At 43.1% G+C, this 18612-nt stretch overlaps 1 protein-coding gene across 3 annotated transcripts in view; it reads left to right on the top strand.

Annotated features, from left to right (window-relative positions):
• DPY19L3 (dpy-19 like C-mannosyltransferase 3) overlaps positions 1-11750 on the top strand; it is a 37204-nt gene extending 25454 nt beyond the window's left edge. For all 3 annotated transcript variants that reach the window (XM_033156668.1, XM_033156669.1, XM_033156667.1), the window contains 4 exons: positions 327-409; positions 6230-6362; positions 7445-7603; positions 8433-11750. In XM_033156668.1, coding sequence (XP_033012559.1) covers positions 327-409; positions 6230-6362; positions 7445-7603; positions 8433-8603 — 546 coding nt within the window. In that variant the 3' untranslated portion in view covers positions 8604-11750. The remainder of the gene's footprint in view (positions 1-326; positions 410-6229; positions 6363-7444; positions 7604-8432) is intronic.
• The last annotated feature ends 6862 nt before the right edge of the window (positions 11751-18612 follow it).

The following is an 18612-nucleotide window of genomic DNA, read 5'->3' as shown; positions in this document are numbered from 1 at the left end:
AAGTGGCTGGTGATTTGTGAGATCTGTTTTTGGACACAATGAACAGAACAGCATCTTCACCTGCAGTACATCTTGCTGTTCTATGTGTAGGCCTGCTTTAGTCCATACCGTTCCCATTTGTAATGTTTTAAAACACAAGGCAGCTGCTGCTGAGCAGAGCAAAAGACCTGCTTCTTCCTATGACTGGGACGTCAGTAAGGGTTTCCCACTCATACTCTAAAAGCAGCCATTTCTAACTGCTACAGAATTGAGCTCCATCCCAGTATTTGACATGTGGATTATTCTCTGTACTCCCCCCCCCCTCCCCCATGTGGTTTTTCTTCTAGTTCTGGCCTGGTGTGATGGCTGAGCTGTCGGAGCTGAGGGAATTCTATGACCCAGACACAGTGGAGCTGATGAACTGGATTAAGTAAGAGGATTTTTACTTTATTTAAATTAGACGCTCTTTAGAGTTAGCTGATGTTCTTAGTGTTGCTGCTCTCTGGTTCTGTCAGTGACCTATATTGACCAATTCCAGAAAGCAGGCAACGTAACACGGAGAAGCTTTTGGCCTTGGTTGTGATTTTGTTGCAATTGCAGTGCACAATTCCTCTTGACTGCAGCAACTTCTTACAGTTTTTGGCTAGAACGTTGATGGCCAGCTTCATCATCATGGGCGGCTGGAATCTCCCAGGCAAGGTGCTTGGAGGCTTAAACCTACACACGCCACTGCATGGTAGCAACTGTCTCAAGAACTTTCCCAGATGGGTCAAGCCCTACTCATCTCTTGCCCTCCACAACTAAACAACATGGTAGGCACCACTTCCAGTACAAAGAAAATATACTACAGAGGATTTTCGCAGGTGCTTAAGTGATGTGTCCATTTTCTGAAATGAGGGCTCTGGAGTCCTCTCACTGCATGCCGGGAAGAAGTACCTAACATGTTATTCAGCTTGGGTGGGGTGGGGAGCTGTACCCATTCCAGCAAGGCTTCCTGGAGTTGATGCCATTATGGAGCATCAGAGGGGGGGGGGGGCTTCAGCCCACCTGCACTTTGGCTTGGAGAGTCCAGTCCTTCCCCCATCCCAACTGCTATGTTGGAAATGGCCCCCAACATGGCACCAGAGAGAGGCATTTGGAGACCACAAGATATGACTGGATGTGACCTGTGGGCCTCCTGTTTCGTTTATCCTTGACCTGTAGTTTCCTCTATAAAAAGTGGTGCTGCGGGGATGGAAGACTTTGTCAGTTAGCGGGATATGTTTGCCTCTTACAGCACTGCATTGCTGCTTCTTTTTTTACCTTTTTTCTTTTTGGGGGTAGGGTTAACAGACAGTGTAATTATTCATGAGTAAATAGGTAATATAAATCTTCACCACCATTGTGAATGCAGACCAAAGTCATCTCCATCCCTTTGCTACCATATTGACATGTTCTCATGACTAATGTTCACCAGCCAGGGGTCTTTAGTACCACTTCTGTATTAAGAGATGCTAAATGTTTGATAGCCCTGGTCTCTGGAGTACAATATGCAGTGTTTTATATATAGATTTATACATAAAATATACATGGGGCTTTGGTTTCAGCCACAAACTGGATTTGACTGGTTGCAATGAGAGCAATTTTTCACACAAGCCCAGAGCAGAGAATACTAAACTGCTGCTTATCCTCTTTTCCGTTTAAATCATGACAGACACTTTTTTTTTGTTTGCTACTTGGAATTTATTGTGTCAAAGAGCGAATGTTATGCACGTAAGGAGAAGTTAATTACTTTTGCATTAACAGCAGTCGACAACCAATTTATGCCTTGCACCTGAAACTGGGACTGATATGTTCTTGCCTTGTAAGCTCCTGGTGTCAGAAATGATTCAGTCATTATTCATTTGGCCCCTTTAAAAGTTCAGCTGAACTTCATCTCATTCAGGGTTTTCTGCATAGGATAACTTTTTTGTTTTGTTTTGGCTTGCAGTTTTCTATCTCAGAAAGGTTTTGAAAGCTAAATTTATCACTACAGACCATCAGGCATTCTTAAGAAGGTGTTTTTCTGAAAGGGGGTGCACTATTAAGTATACAGTGAATTGTGCTGCATGCTCTACATCATGTTGTTTTATTCCCGTGAATAAAAGAGCCAGTGTGGTGTAGTGGTTAAGAGCGGCAGACTCGTTATCTGGGGAACCGGGTTCGCGTCTCCACTCCTCCACATGCAGCTGCTGGGTGACCTTGGGCTAGTCACACTTCTCTGAAGTCTCTCAGCCCCACTCACCTCACAGAGTGTTTGTTGTGGGGGAGGAAGGGAAAGGAGAATGTTAGCCGCTTTGAGACTCCTTCGGGTAGTGAAAAGCGGGATATCAAATCCAAACTCTTCTTCCCGTTCTTGTACAGTAGTGGACTGGAGCCTAAGGGCCCTTTACCACCTTGCTTCCATATTCCCATCTCCTTTACCTCCCAATTCATGCTGTAACTGTCAGTTCCTCTCTCTCTCTCTCTCTCTCTCTCTGTGTGTGTGTGTGTGTAATGTAATGTAATATGGAGGTTTTGCACAACATTGCTCTTGCACAAAACCTCTGCATTAAAAACTTAAATAACAATTAAAAGATTGATTTATGATCTGCAAATGTGCCTTCATTCCCAATTCATGTTTGGCTGTGGATTACTGTTTGTATTTTTAAATTATTGTTTTTATACAGAGGTTTTGTGCAAGAGCGGTCTTGCCAAAACTTCATATTAAAAAACATAAAAACAAATAAGAGGTTGATTTACGTTCTACAAATGTGCCCCCAGCGTGTAGCAATTGGAAATAAGCATCATTTTGTCCAATGAAGGAACAAATGCCTTCTGTACCTGCTGGTTATTCCTGAGGGGACAGTTTTATTTTTAATACTTTTTGTTTTGTTTTGTGCAAGAGCAGTTTTGCGCAAAACAGCTGCTTTTTTAAAAAAAAGGAAAATATAGCACAAAGGTGCCTTCAGCAACAACCAGAAGAAGCAGGTATGCTGCATCCTTTGGTTTGGGCTAATGGAACTAAAATGGATAGGTTGTGCTCTGATGAGGAACAAAGTAGGGGTGTGTGGAAGTGGGCAGCACTCAGTCAAACCTCTAACCCTCATAAAAATTGGCTTTTTTAAAAAAGTGCTTCCTGGTATCTTCCTGTTCTTTGTTACTCCTTGAAGCTGCACCAGCGGCCATCCTAATTCTCTAGAAGTCTCAAAGTTCTGACATTTCTAATATTGCATTTAGAAGTGTCTTGTAGATACATTATTTGCAGCACTAAGCTCTAAAGTGGAAGAGCTCAAAATGTGCATAAAATGTTCATAATTTATCTCTTCTGATTTGACCATCAAATAAATCTTCCTCTTTAAGCATGACTTTTTGCTTTGAATTTTCCTAGAATCTTAAGCAGGGTTCTTTCCACCCACCTTCCTCCAAAATCGTACATGGAGCCCTGTAATTCCCATTAAAGCTTTCTGTTGTAAATGAGTTATTTTGTAGTAATCCTATAATTCTTAAAAGTGTAGATAAAGCAGAGGTTCCCATTTTGTATTATAGTGCTCAGTTTACCCCATTAGTTCAGCAGTAATTAACTTGTTGAAGCTTAGAGCTTCAAAAATAAATGAGATTATTTGTTCAAAATGCCATCAGGTCCGCTTGGAATGACATTTAAATTACATAATGTAAATCAGTTTGACCTGTAAGTCCTTGTCATTATTTAGTGACATTTCTTGCAGAATAAATTGTTTGCAGGTTGGGCAGCCTGGTTATGGAGCTTGGCAGAAACCTATAAAAACAAATTATCCTTTCATTTTATACATCATTTGTTCAGACATTTGTAAAAATTGCTTCGTTTTTCCATAATGGAAAAGTGTCATTTGGGCCTTTGAAGACATTAGCTGTGTAAGATTCAGGCTAAGCTTTGTAGCAGCTGCATTGGGCAATAAGGATTAGAGCAGAGGAATTCGGTGTTCCTCTTTGCATTGTGCCTAAAACCATGCTGGCTAATTGTCCCCCTCTTGTGGTCATTCCCTGGGAGAATTACTCTACATTTCTACCACTTATTTGTAGTGAATGCAACCATTAAAGATATCCATAGGAAGAAGCACAGGTGAATCCTGACTCTTCTTTTCTTCCTTCTACTGAAGCACCCCGGTTGAATTTGTAGACCTCATCTCATTTTCAAAATGCTGGTGAAATTGCCACCAGTGGAGCCATGGCAGAATCTGACAAGTCAGGAAGAATGTGCCCGGCTTTAGGTAGAACTAGGCAAAACCTGACAGGGGTTGTGGTTGATGACTGGCAGAGTCAGAAGTCAGCTGGGTTTTCAGCTCCAAGTGCTGGTTCCCACATAGAATTGACTTTTACTGCTTGGACCAGTAAAACACTGGCTATTTGATGACCCCAATTGCTTAGGTCATCAGCCGAGGTCCTGCTCTGGGTGTCTCTGCCTTCAGAGGTTAGGCCTTCTCAGTGGTGATGCCTAGTCACTGGTGACCCTGTCTGATCTCATCACTGTTAAACTTGTTAGGCATCAAATTGTTGCTGTTTTCCTGGGGCTTATCTTGAACAATGCCAGTCTTTTGCTATTTATTGCTGCTGGCTATTTAATTTGATTATGCTTAGTTTTGTGATTCAGTTTCATTATTTGTTGCATTAAGAGTTCTTTAAGCAGGGCGGAAAGATTATAAATTAAGTAATTAAATGATTTTTTAAAAGTCCCAGAATACTTACCATGGATGACGTCCCAGATCTTTCATATTGCAAGAGACGTAGGAAGTGCATGGGTCGACCTGAGGGTCTTTTTTCAATCTGACTTTTCAACGGGTGCTGCATTGGCCCTTGGCAGAGTTTCTTCCAGCTCAGATGGTTGAGGTCTCAGCTTGAGACCTGTCTGGAATTCATCTCCCAACTTGGGCTAGTGGAGAGAGATGATTACGCACATGCATAATGTTAAGTTCTTCTGCCGATTCATATGCTGAGACCACCTCGCTTCATGGTATTTGTGACTTTGAATATTTTAAATGTAATTATAAAATATTAAATGGGAGCAAAGAGATTTTTCAAAAGAAGCTGGCTTTAGAAGTCAAAGAGAAACTGTGACAGTTTTCTTTTTTCATCAAAAGTTTAAATGGCTTGCTTAAAAAAAATTAACTCTGTTGTCTGTATATGAGATTCACTTGGCCTTGTAAGAAGTTTTAAAGCAGCCCTGTGGTATGTCTTGCATCGTTGCTACCGGCACAAGTTTTCCCCTTTGGAGCTATAGCAAACATTTATGGTTGTCTCTTAACATATTCAAAGATTGATCAGAGAATTCAATGGAGAATTAAGTGAGAGCTTAAATAATGTGCAATAACTTCGGCAGGTACACACAGTTAAGTGTAGAGAAATGTTCGTGTTGGCAGCTTTCCAGCTTTCTTGAAATGATCTCTTCTCTTTGTTAAATTGTATACCTTCAATCAGGTATCTGCAATAACAACATGGGCATCTTATTTCTATTGTTACTTATGATTACAGTACAGCCAGCCTGGGATTGTATTACTTCAGGATGAGTGTTTTAAAGGCCTTATCCCTACAAACTAGCTTTTCATAAGCAAGGTGCTTTTGACCTTCTGAATTGGATGGCTGCAATCTGAAGTGGGCCTTTACTAGGATGGTTGACCTAACTCTTACCTGCATGGACTGTTGCCTTAATTCTTAAGCCTATCCTAAAATCCCAAAGTGAGGGCTGGTCAAAAGACATGGGGCATAAGGGAATTGCAGGGGCGAATAAGCATATGTGTAGTGATGGTCCCCTCTAGAGCCCCACAAGGCCTAAGTCTGCCTCCAATGGGGACAAAATCTGCAACTTTGGGTATGTAATTGCCAACTCTCAGTCCTTCACTGCTTCTTCATCTTTCACTCCAGTTACAAAGAGAGTTGCCAGATAAAACCCACTAAAGTGATATTCCCTCCATCAGTCTCGGGGGCACTTGCTTGAGAAAGCTGTTCAGGTCCTTTTGAAAAGGACTGGGGGTTTTACATCCCTTGTCTCTTTCTTTAACTAGATCAGCACACAGACACACACACACAAATCACATTAATTGTCTAAGAACTAATTAATTTAAAACAAAATTAATTATTGCAACCGAATGTAGCTGTTTTGCAAGCAGATGTGAGGATATAGGAATTTCTCTTGCCTATATTATGAAGTATACAGTTTAACCTTTAGCTATACAGTTATACCAATATGATAGTAAAGTTGTTCTTAATATTTGCCCAGGTCTAACACCCCCAAGAAGTCAGTGATTGCTGGAAGCATGCAGCTCTTAGCAGGCGTCAAGCTGTGTACAGGAAGAATTTTAACAAATCACCCCCACTATGAGGACAAGAGCCTAAGAGAAAGAACAAAACAGGTAAGGGAGATCTTCTCATCAGGTGCTTACAGCTGAGCCATTGGTCAGGCCTGGCATAAAGTTATTAACGGGTATGGTCTCCCACCGACACCTGGCCCAAGTCAAACATACATTGCAAGGCACTCAGCAGTGATTAAAACGAAATCAGTATTACCAAAACTGTTTTCTGAGGGAACAGATGCACTGTTTGGGGGTTCTCCTTGATCCACCATTGTCACATAAAGCCCAACTTGTAATCAACACCCCAACAGCAACTGCACCTGGACCTAACATCATCTGGTATTGAGAACCTCAAGACATAATTACTGAGTGCATTCTATGCAGTGCTGCCATTAGGTCTGGTCTGGAAGCTATAGCTGGTGCTAGACTGCCAAGTTTGACATCCCATCCCAAACACAAACTTGATGCTGAGCCAAATTTAAGGTACTGCTGGTAACTTACCTAGCAGTCTAGTGGAGAGTATTTCCTTCCTTTATATTTCAGAAGTTGTGCATTCAGATTCTTTAGTTTTTTTATTGTACCCATTTCTTATCCATATCTCTTATTTTAGTCAATGCAAAAGAGCCATGCTAAGCCAGACAAAAGATCCATCTTGCCCAGTGTCTTATTTCCCACAATGATGAGCAGGGTTCTCCCAGGAAGTCCACAAGCAGCCATGAAGGCTGCAAGCCAGTTCCTGCTGTTACATGCCATCCAGGGTATACTTTATCTGAATACAGAGGGCCCCATCATGACTAATTGACAGACTTCTTCACAAATTTGTCTTTTAAAGCCATCTAAGCCAGTGACTGTTACCATATCTTGGCACAGTGAATTTCATACTTCAATTTTGTGTTGCATGAGGAGTTACTTCCTTTTGTGTGACCTGAAATATACCTCCATCCAATTTCAGTGGATGATCCTGAATTCTAGTATTATGGGACAGGTGCAGGGGACTGTCAAATTTCTCCATGTTATTTCATAAATCTCTTGTTGTGTACCCCTCTTGAGTTGTCTCGCCCCCCCCCCCAACTTTGAGCAATAAAGAAATGGCGGAAATGGGGGTGGGAATCACAATTCTAATTAAATTACACTGTTTATAGGTTTATCAGGTGTATGCAAAAAGATCTCCTGAAGAAGTCCACAGGATCCTCAGATCTTTTGGAACTGACTTTGTGATCCTGGAGGACAGTATTTGTTATGAAAGAAGACACAACAGGGGCTGTCGGCTGCGTGATCTTCTGGACATAGCAAATGGCCACGTAAGTACTGGAGCCTGCCTTCCTATTTGCATTACAGTATTTGCAGGAACTATGGCACAGGATCATCTCTCCCTGTAGCACTCTGTGGCTTTGTAGCCAACACGGTGCACTCCAGATGTTGTTAGACTCCAACTCCCATCAGCCATAAACAGCCTGGCAATTGGTTAGGGATGATGGGAGTTGCACCAATAGTAAATGGATGGTGTCTTGGTTGGCTGTCTTGGCTTAAATACACAGCAAACATGGTGTGAAATGTGCTATGAACCAGACAGCAGGGCTATTATGTCACTGGGAAGTCTAGCATTTATGTTCTGTTTGGAGTTTATAAAGAAGGCTGCAATCCTAATCCCACTTGCCTGTGAGTAAGCCCCATTGAATTTAACTGGCCTAACTTTTTAGTAGATATAGTTAGAATTGTGCTGTAATCTGTGGTCAGGAGTTAGGATTGCCCATGTGAATTAATATAGGATTGAATCAAGTAAAGTACAACAGTAAATTACAACGTGCCATACACTGAAAGCACATTTCTCCTCCAAAGAATCTAGGGAAATCTACCGGTAGTTTGCCCCTCACATAGCCACAATTCCCAGCACCCTTAACAAACTGCAGTTTGTAACAAACTACAGGATTATTTGCTGGGTGTGTGAGGTGTGTGTGCTTTTTAGGTGTATGGTGTGTAGCAGCTGTGGGTTTTTCTCTGACTATACAATGGCATCTGGTGCTTATACAGCTTAGTGTGTTTCCTTTGTATTGCATTAAGAGAGCAGTTCATTGTTTTAGAATGTAGCAACAAGAGGATGTTTGAACAACCTTGTTATTTCTGTTACAGACCATGGATGGTCCTGGGGAAAATGATCCTGATTTAAAACATTCGCCACATCCTCGCTTCTGTGAGGAAATCAAACGAGACCTGCCTTCATACACAATGTATTTTGCTAAAGTATTTCAGAACAAAACATTCCATGTTTACAAGCTCTCTAGACATAAAAAGACTACATAGCTTTGCTGTGACCGCAGCAGCTCATGCCAAGAGTTTACAGAAACGGTTCATGGGGCGGGGTGGAATCATTGTACACTGGGTTAAGTGTTTTACCTTTTAATTACTGTGATCATTAGAAAGGGTTTGTGCTGATAATGTTTTTGTGTGTCCAGAACGCTTTTCTAGACTACAGAAGGCTGGTTCAGAAAGGGCTCTGGTGCAGACGCTGTACAAGTGGTGTGGTGCAAGCTCCAGCCTGACATCTTCAGTGTCATGTGGGAGTGACTCTTTTGTGAAGCACGATGGCACATCCCCCATGAAAACGGTGCTCAGCATACAGAGAAGGGGGGTGGGGTCTGAGACTTAGTCTCACCTGCATTGCACTCAAAGCATACTTACCCAGGACCTCTGTGGACCAGCTGTTGTGTCTTTCCATCTACTGCTAATCTAGGGGAGTCTGCTCAGGGTTCTGGCTTGCTAACATGATCCTGTTGATACCATTAGTGTCTTGTTGTTGCTTCTTTGGTTATTTTCCTTAGGGTGCTTGGGAACACCAATCCAGAAACATTTACTTGGGAGTAGTTTCTCCAGATTTTTCTTGGTGCTTTTTCCATGGTTGCTTAAGCATCACAGACTAATCTTCTGTTGTCTCAGCCCTCAACCCAGATCCCAGCTGCCAAAGTGCTTAGGGTGTATATACCAGTGACCTTTTCCTTTTCTAATGCTAGGACCCAGATGTGAGCTCTGTAATAGCCATCAGCAATGCAATGCTTTTGGTAACCTTCCCTTCACACACACACCCTGCTCTCCCTTGCTTCTCTCTCAGACAGCACAGCTCTGAGGATACTTGGCCTTCTGCTGACAAGGATGGAGCTGCCAGTGTCTTAGCAGCCACTGTGCAGCTAAGGGCAAAGTAACCCAAGAACATCCCTGCATACGGTTTTGCTCTTAGCAGGGACTAAAAAGTGAGGGTTTTCCCCAGCAGGGACAGCTATGCTGTTCTTGCCACAGCATTGTCTTTGTGCCATTGCTCATGCAACACCAGGTCCTTAATTTTTGCTGCAGGTTGATCTGCCCCAAAGCAAAGCTCTGGGCCTTGTGTGGGTGCTGTTGCCGAAGACCATAGTCCAGCAAAAGGCTTGTGTCCATCATTTGAACATTGCCCCCCCTTCCTCATTGTATGGTACTTCTCAAGTTCTCTTGACTTTCAAACACTTGTTGCTCAGCATTCCATTTGTAATGTTTAGTGGCTGCTTGTTTTACCTGTGGTTCCACACTTGATGACTGATTTTTGTGTGTGGTTTTCAAACTTAGAAGACTGGAGCATGTTGGCTTTCTTCGTTTTTCTTTTGATAATGTAGCATGTTGTGGTGTCCTGTATTTCAACCTTTCAGAGGAGCTTTTACAAACAAGCAAAATACACCCCATTTCCCCTCCTGCAGATTACAATGTTCAATTACTGTATTCTGTTCTCCCCCCCACTTCTAAGTGTGTCTTTTTAAGTAAGAATGCCAAACCCAAGCTAAACACTGTCATGAGCTTCGTTATTAAAAGCTGTAGGGTATATTGTGCTTTAAGGGAGATTTTTGCTTTATTGTATGTGACAAGTACTTACACAAACCGTTTCCTTTCAAAGATCCTTCCCCCCTTCAATGTTTTTCCCCTCCTTACTTGGACAAAAAACAACAACCCCATGAATTATGTTCCTTATGTTGAAGCAAATAGATTTCACATTTTTGTACTTTTATGAAGACTATCAACTTTATAATGCTGTGCTTTTTTATTAAAAAAAAAGTCACTGTGATGTTTTTAAAAGCTAATTTTAACATTTTTATATGAGACTTATGGCAGGGTTGGTTTGGAAGTAGAACTTTCCCAGTCATTAACAAGTAACTTGGCAGCTGTAGGCACAATCTTTAATAACTTCAAAGTCCTATTCAAATGAATGGGAGTTGGGCAAGGCCACAATCCATCTCTTGTTAACTCCATTTTTCCCTGGTGTAATAATGGCCAGTGTTCACTTCTGGTGCAAAATCTGATGGTAATCAAATGCCTCTGGGAAAACATCAATAGGAAGCATATTTGGCCTGCTCAAATAGTTCACGTAAGAAAATTGTTGCAATTAATTCCTAACGATGAGAAACTTGCAGAGCTTCAGCTAGCCTCCCCCACATTTAATTAAATCAAGATGTGTAATGAGATTAAAGTTCCCCAACTGAGCTATGTTCCAGTTCCCAATGATTTAAACACTTTTCCCCTCTGCAGTTGTTCCTTGGTAAATTACTGCAGGGCTAGATAGGGTTTTGTCACCCTCGCACAAAATAATTTTACATTTAGGCGCAAGTATTCATTAAATAACATGCAGGATCCTTCTGCGCTTTCATCCCACCACCACCAAAAGGAAAGCAGACTTTAATCAGCTCGCACTTAAATCAAACCTGGAGGTGAGCCATGGCAGGATTTTTATTTTTTATTTTTTTTAGTGAGGAAGCAAAGCCCCTGAATAATTCCTACTCTGTTTCCCTTAATGAGGTTGGAGCCCACTGCCGCTTCAACATAATACAATAATAAAACATTCTAATAAGTAGTAAAACTTTAATTAAGCCTGTAGTGATGTGTGCCTGATCTTGCTGGGAGCCTGGGTCAGCAGATTGCTCGCTGGTAATGCTGCATGCTAATTCAGGATAAGCACATCCTAGGCATGGTGGAGTGAGATAAGGTTGCCCTGTCCTTTGGAGACAGTGGGCATAATCAGCTGAGGATGCATGCACTCGGGGCCACTTTGCCCAGAACATTATGCACCTGTCTCCCAAGCAGCCCACACAGCCGCAGTATATCAGGCCTCATCTTATTTTAAGCCTTAAGCTCGGCTAGTGTGGAGGAGTAGGCAGAGATATGACAACCTGCATGTGGTTCTGAGGTCTTCTTGCCACTGTCATACCATATGCAAAACGGGGCATGGCCAGGTGGGCACTTGAGGTGCTGGCAGCTCACCACTCTAGTACCTGTTGCTTAACTTCAGCTTCCCCAGCAAGAATTCCGATAGCACTGCTGTCTTTTTTTAAAAAAAAGAACACTGACCCATGCACTGTTTCATTATTTTCACGTCACATTTATTATTACCAAATATGTATGATCAAATATTGCCATCTTAGAAATGCAAGCTTTTTTAAAAAAACAAAAACAAAAACTGGAGCTGTCAGTTGCCCCACCCCACCCCCCCAACCAAGCCAAATCTGTCCTTGACTATAACAAAACAGTGTGAGAAGGCAATCTTTTTTTATTGGGCCAACTAAAATACTGAATGCAAGTTTTTGGGTAGCACAGAACTCTCTGGTGGGCTTAGTGTGACCTTAAGAGGGACATGGTCAGTGGAGAAGGAGAGAGAGAGAGAGAGAGAGAGAGAGAGAGAGAGAGAGAGAGAGAGAGAGAGAGAGAGAACGAGCTGCTACTTGGGTCGTTGGAATGATGGAGCTGGAGCTGAATTAAGGATGGTAAAGGGAAATTTCATTTTCTTTGTAATGTGCCTGATACCTGCAAAGCAATTTCAGGGGTCAGGGTGGCTTGGTGGTGTTGTGGGAATGTTGTAGGCATCAGGAATAGCCTTTGAGATGCTGGGTGCCAAATGGTTTTTGTTTGCTTTGCTCCTGTAAGTATCAGTACTTGAGGGCTGTTAGAATGTGCCAGGGGTCCTTTTCCTGTCTAATATTCCTTCCTTCCTTCTTTCCTTCCCACCCTTTCCAGTCATGGAAGTGTACCCCCCCCCCACTGCATTTTAAATAAGGGAGAAGGTTCAGAAGTAAAGATTGGCCAGTAGGTTGGCTGGTGAGTCCCCACCCCGTGCCTTTTGTCTGCGAGCACTCAAGGATATACAGTGCTGGCACCTTTTTTTCTAGAAGAAAAGCACTGGTTTAAAGTGTGACATTTAATGTAACAGCTTCATGGTGAGTACCAGCACCATTTTACTAGAAGAAAAGCAATGGTTCCCCCCACCTCCTTACTTGAACTTGCACAATCGGAAGGCAGGTCTGACAACCTGAAAAAGCCCCAACATCAGGGATTGTGGAATAAATCCAAGCAGCGGCATGTATAATGAGGAACACATGCGATACAGACCACAATAGCTATAGCCTCAATAAGTGCAGGAGATGACATTTTGGGTGCCAGCACAGCTCAAGGTGGTGAGTGACATAATCATCAAAGGAAGTTTGAGGGACCCTTAGCAAATAAGTACATGGGGAACGGGAGTTGAAAGCTGAATTCAGAACCTTGCAGGCACTTGCCCTATTTCTCAGCATGCTGTGGCTGAGTGGCTTCCTTTTACAGCCCAAGGGTCACACCTGCCCTTGGCCTCCACCCTTTGGGGGCTGCATGCCATCAGTTAGCGTGGCCAAAACTGGGTGCAGCCACCACACACCAAAGCAGGAACACACACAGGCACATAGCCCACCTGCCTCGGCTCATCCATGAAGAAAGAGCTATTGTCTCACCACTCAACAAATGATCGGTCTGATGTCTGGGAACGGCTCTGCCCAGCCTGTGCTGTGTACAGCCAGCTCACAACTTGTATGCATTTAACTTGCACAATCGCAGCTTTATGATCTTGGTGGCCGGCCAGCACACAGTCACTCAAATTAAACACACACAAAGCAGAGAGCTTAAAAGCTGTTTCCGCATCACGTTTTCCTGCCGTGGAAAAAGCTTTTCTGCTACCTTGCTATCTGGTTCTGGGAAGGTCTCACATTGGCTCTGGGAGGCTCCAGTGAGATGTCAGGAGCCTCCCAGAGCTGGTATGAGAGCCTCCCATAGCCCGTTAAACAAGGCAAAGAGCTTATAATCTCTGCCTTGCTTGGGTGGCAAGCCTCACTCAGCGTGCTAGCTCCAGAAAGGTAGGGATGGTTGCATGGGAGCAGTTCCAGGGTTGTTTTGGCTACACATGATTTTGGCTTTACACACAATCTCCAGAATCTAACTCCCATGCAAGTTGTGAGTCATCTATTTTCACTTTTCTGCTGCAACCAAAACTGGAGAAGTCGGGGGGGGTCCCCTCTTTTGAGGGAAGCAGGTCAAGCCCTTGAACGTGGTGTTAGAAACTACAGCATAGGAGGGAACTGTAGGAAGGGGGCGCTGCTGTAGAATTCATAAGCTGCCAAAGATTCAAGTCTAGCTGTTAGCTAGTTTAGCAACAGGACTAGTTCCCATTCTGGGAGCAAAGATTGGGGGTTTTCATGCTGCTTCAGGTCAGTTTTTCTTCTTCAGTATTGCATTCCCTTAGTTCAGGCCTGTACAACTTATGACCCACCAAGCCAAGTGTAACACACCAGCCATGCCTATTGACCCACCAGATGATCAGCAAATATGCCTGTCTTTGACTGCAAACCTGAGTGGGACTGGGGGGGGGGGCATGGCTGATGAATTCCATTTGGTGAGCTGGCCTGGGAGGCCTGCCTTTAGCACGTGGGATGAGAAATCTGTAGCCCTCCAAATGTGGTTGTACTCAACGTTCATCAGACCCAGCCAGAGTGGCCAGTGTTTGCCAATGAAAGGCACTGGAGTCCCAGCAAGTGGAAGGCCACACGCTACCCATCCCTGTTCCTCACTGTGCCACCTGTAACATTCTGCTACCAAATGCATGCCAAAAATACCGGTAGTTGTTTTATTATTAAACCTGATCCTCTTCTCGCTTGCAAGAAACACTTGCATCAACCTGCAAGCTACTTGCAGTGCAATCCTAAACCATGTTTACATAGAAGTAGATCCAACGGATGTCCAGTGGATCTACTTCCAAGTTCACACCCAACTTGTTGCCACCCTTGTCTGCTCCTTGGCCCCTTAGTGTGGAAGAAAAGGTTACATTTATACAGAAGATAAGTTTTCTATAGTTACGGTCAAAATGAAATTGTCAGTCTGTGGAGCTAAAAAGTCAAAAGGAGGCTAGTATGAACATGAGGAGACACACATCTTCAATATTTTTGCTGGTTAACACTTCACCGTGCGGGCATTTTATAAGATGCTGTACTGAGATGCATGAATATTGTCTTCTAAATAAAGTTTGATCTGCAAATCAAAACCTGTTGCCATCTGTCCTTTTTAAGGCAGCCATTTAAAAACCTGCTTCTCTTGTTGTTCCTCACATCCTCTGTCAAAAGCAGCTCATTCTTCTGCCAAAAGAAGCTTTTTGACCTTGTCTTAAGCGCCTTAACATGCTGAAAGGAGGTAATATTTATTTAAATCATCTTTGGGCTTTGACAGCTTGTAAGAGTAGCTTTTATTGAATTTCCAAGTTAAATGATTTAGCAGTAGCATTTTTTTCCCTGCCAATGCTGCCTGGCGCACTTAACTTTTGTGAGGTTAGCAGCTTGTCTGGGGAAGTTATTTGGATAGCGTTAAATAGAAGTTGCTTTCTGATCCATGGGGATCTGTTGCTGCTTTTTTCCTTTCCTCCTAATGGTGAATTTCTCAATAGTTTTGAAACTTTATATGATAGAAAGAAGCAGGTCTCTTGTCAGGGAAGCCCAGCCAAAAGTAATTGCATGTGGCATGTGGCCTTATTTGAATTTTGAAAGGTTGGTCTAGGACAAGGGTTTAAAAATACAGTATTGCTGAGATCTCATGGATAAGCATGGTCTGTCTTCAGTCAAAACCACTGCCTTATTTGACTAGTAAAGTGATTAAAAGTTTGTAGTGTAAAGCAAGTGCAAGCTAGGAACTTATTGGGTTGATGATGGTCTATGTTGGATGTAATTGCTTCAGGAAATCTATTTCAGAAATAATTGATCTAGTATGAGCCTCTGTAGAGCAGCAGTATTACTCAATAGCATGTTTATTGTGAGGAAAGCTGGCAACGACCCTTTTTACATGCTGCTCCAGAGGTGGAGGTTGGGAGGTTGGCTGGAAAGTAGAGGAAACACAATAGCTTGGGGTCCAGGGGGTGACAATGAGCTGTTGCAGTAACCATGAGCTACTGTGGCCAACACAGCTCACATCAGGGAGCTGTGCTAACTACATCAGGTGAAGGGAATGGTCTGGTTACTAAGGTGTTCATATTAAATAAAATGCAGGTCCATGAAGCTGAGCTAGCTGGACAAACTTCATCAAGGGAGTGGCATGGAGCCATAGTCTTTAGGGCATGTAGGATAGAACAATTGTTAACCTGTATCGGGAATATCTTTGGTAGCATCTGGTAAGAGGTGGTGCAGTGGCTCATGTTCCCTCTGCTAGCAGCACACAAGAAAATAGGAAATGGCATGATAGCAAGTCAGAGCATTGGTCCATCTGGCTTAGTATTGTCCATGCTAATTGGCAATGACTCCCCAGGATTTCAGATGGGGGATCTTTCCAAGACCTACCTGGAGATGCCAGGGATTGGACTTGGGACCTTCTGCATGCAGACTGCTCTGCTGCTGAGCTACAGCACTTTGCAGCTGGTAGAAGGAAATCATGCCTGACTTTTGTGGGGGAAACAGTTGATTGCATCACTGAGGCTACCAGGCTCAGAAGACTCAACTTATTTTTAGTTGCTGCAGTGTCTCCTCTTAAGGCATGTAAAAGAGTACACTCTACTCCTGGGATGATGCTCTGAGGGTTGCCTCAGTGCCACATAACTATGTTATCTGTTGACTTTCATTTTGTAGAAATGGTGGTTGGAAACTTATGAAAACCAATAGAGCTTGACAGGTTGACAGATTAAATACTAATATATAGAAGATTATTTAAATTGCAGGCCTATACACAATTTGTATAGGAAATAGAATTGTTGTTGCTACATGTTAGCCTGTAAAGAGCTTGGCAGGAGATTAGTTAAAGTACCAGATTACTGAAAATCCAACTACCTAGGGACATACTTATTTCTTTTTCTCTTTCCCCCTTTCCTGTCAGCTGCAGGACTTCTAATAATCAGGTCTGCTGGCCTCTTTCTCAACAATGCCACAACTCCCTTGCATAGGCTTTTAAGGAAGCAAATAGGCAAATCCTGAAAGGCAGAAAACAAGTTCTTTTTGACTGTTGCATGGAACATGCAACACAGTGGTGGCCATGAAATACTGGAAGCGTGGCAGGAATAACAGTCTCCATTAAGAGGAAGATGAAAGCCTCTGCCATCATTTCACCTTGCAGAGTTGCATGAATAGCTGGGAATGCTTTTCACATCTACACTTAGTAAGAAGGCTGGAAGGTTATCCATCTAGTGCTCAAAATGGGGTGGGATGCCACGTAATTTCTTTTAAGATTGATATACTGGTACCACTCTTCCATTTCTGTTCAGGCAGACATTCTTGAGTCTAGCCTAACCACCCCACATCATCATTTTCCTCACACTTTGAAAACTGCATCCCTAACAGGGCGGTTCATACCTAGGAAGCTGCCTCATACCAGGCAAGATTGTCCATCTCACCCAACAGCATCTCCTCTGCCTGGCAGTGGCTTTGCGGATCTCTCTGACACAGGGTCTTTCCCCTCTCCTGTCGCCTGATCGTACTCTTAACTGGAGATGCCAAGGATGGAAGCTAAGACCTGCTGCATGCAAAGCATGAACCCCAGCACTGAACTATGATCCCTCCCACCAATAACCCTAATGCGTGCTTTGGTAACCTTGAGGCTTATGTGCCATCCAGACAGATCAATATGGCTTGGGAAGCTGCAAAGGCAGCATAAGACAGGGAGGATGACCTATGACCCAATAGATACTGTTGGACTGTACCTGCCATTATTCCTGAGCATTGGCCATGCTGGCTGGCATCAATGAGAGTTGGCAGTTTCATAACTTCCAGAGGACCGCGGGTTCTGACCCCTACCACGTAAAATATCAGCTCTTCTGCAGAGCCGGGTGAGCCTTTGAGAGGACTTGATGTCCATTTCTTCTGGTGTGAACCAATATCCTTCTGGGTGCATTCTGCAGGCACTACTAGCCATGTTTCCTCCACAGCTGGGAGGCAGGAATTCTTCTAAATATCATTTGCTGGGAACCAGAGGGAGGGAGAGTGCTCTTGTGTTCAGCTTCTTCTTGCAGGTTCCCTTCAAGACAATCTGGGTGGCCAGTGTGAGGACAGGATACTGTTCTGGGTGGGTCATTGCCCTGCTCCAACAGGTCTCTTCTTATAGTTCTCTCTTTGTACTGCAGTCAGTCACCTGAGTCAATGAGACAATCCATCTGTCCAAGGACTTAAGTCACACCTTCAGTTTCTTGCACCAGTCTGGTCTGAAATGAACCAGAAATTGTGGTTTGGGTGAGTGAAATACTTTTGAGCCAGGCTGTGTGTTGAAAAGCACATTTTTATTCTGCGCAGCACACCAAGGGAGTAAATAGCACGTTACAGGCAAAGGAAATAGTCTAAATTGGCCTGAAAAATGCCGTCAAATGATAGCATATCCTACTGAGAGTGGCTGGGATTTAGATGAATGGATAAGAAGCAGTAATTAACACTGAGTAGTGCCTTGATGCATTTCGAGCAGCAGGAGATTCGGGGTGGGATATTCATTTCTGCCTTTTTCCCATAGTCTTGTTTGCTACACTGAAAAAGCACACAATGCTCAGCAACACCGTTCTCTCAGTTTTCTGGAAGTGGGTTATTACATTTGGACAAGCTTTATTGCCTGTACAGGTGAAAAATATTTACAAAGGAATATTCAACACCTGTGAGCTATGATAGGTAAAACCATGTGAACTTGTTCCATTATTTAAGGATGGGCATGCCACATCTCAAAAGGTAAGTCCCAGGATGCTCCCATGGTGCTCAGGAAAGCCATTTTCTTCCAGTGCGCATATGAATTGGCACCAAACATTGGCAGCATCTTCCTGGTTAACCAACTGTGGTACAGCACTGATCCCAGCTCTGTTAACAAGACAGAATTTCCTCTTTTAAAAAAAACAAACCCCAAAAAAGGCTTCCACATATGCAAAGATTTAAGAATATGCATTGCCCTAAACTTGCTTTGCAAGGTAAGTGAAAACAACTTGATCTTGACCTTTCCTGTTGGCTCTGATCCATGATTCAAAAACAACTACAACTCTCCAGTCTCTTGAAGACCACAG

This window comes from Lacerta agilis, chromosome 8, assembly GCF_009819535.1.
Source record: "Lacerta agilis isolate rLacAgi1 chromosome 8, rLacAgi1.pri, whole genome shotgun sequence".
Taxonomy (NCBI): domain Eukaryota; kingdom Metazoa; phylum Chordata; class Lepidosauria; order Squamata; family Lacertidae; genus Lacerta; species Lacerta agilis.
Note: the sequence above shows the minus strand (reverse complement) of the source record. Positions and strands in the feature narration are given on the sequence as shown.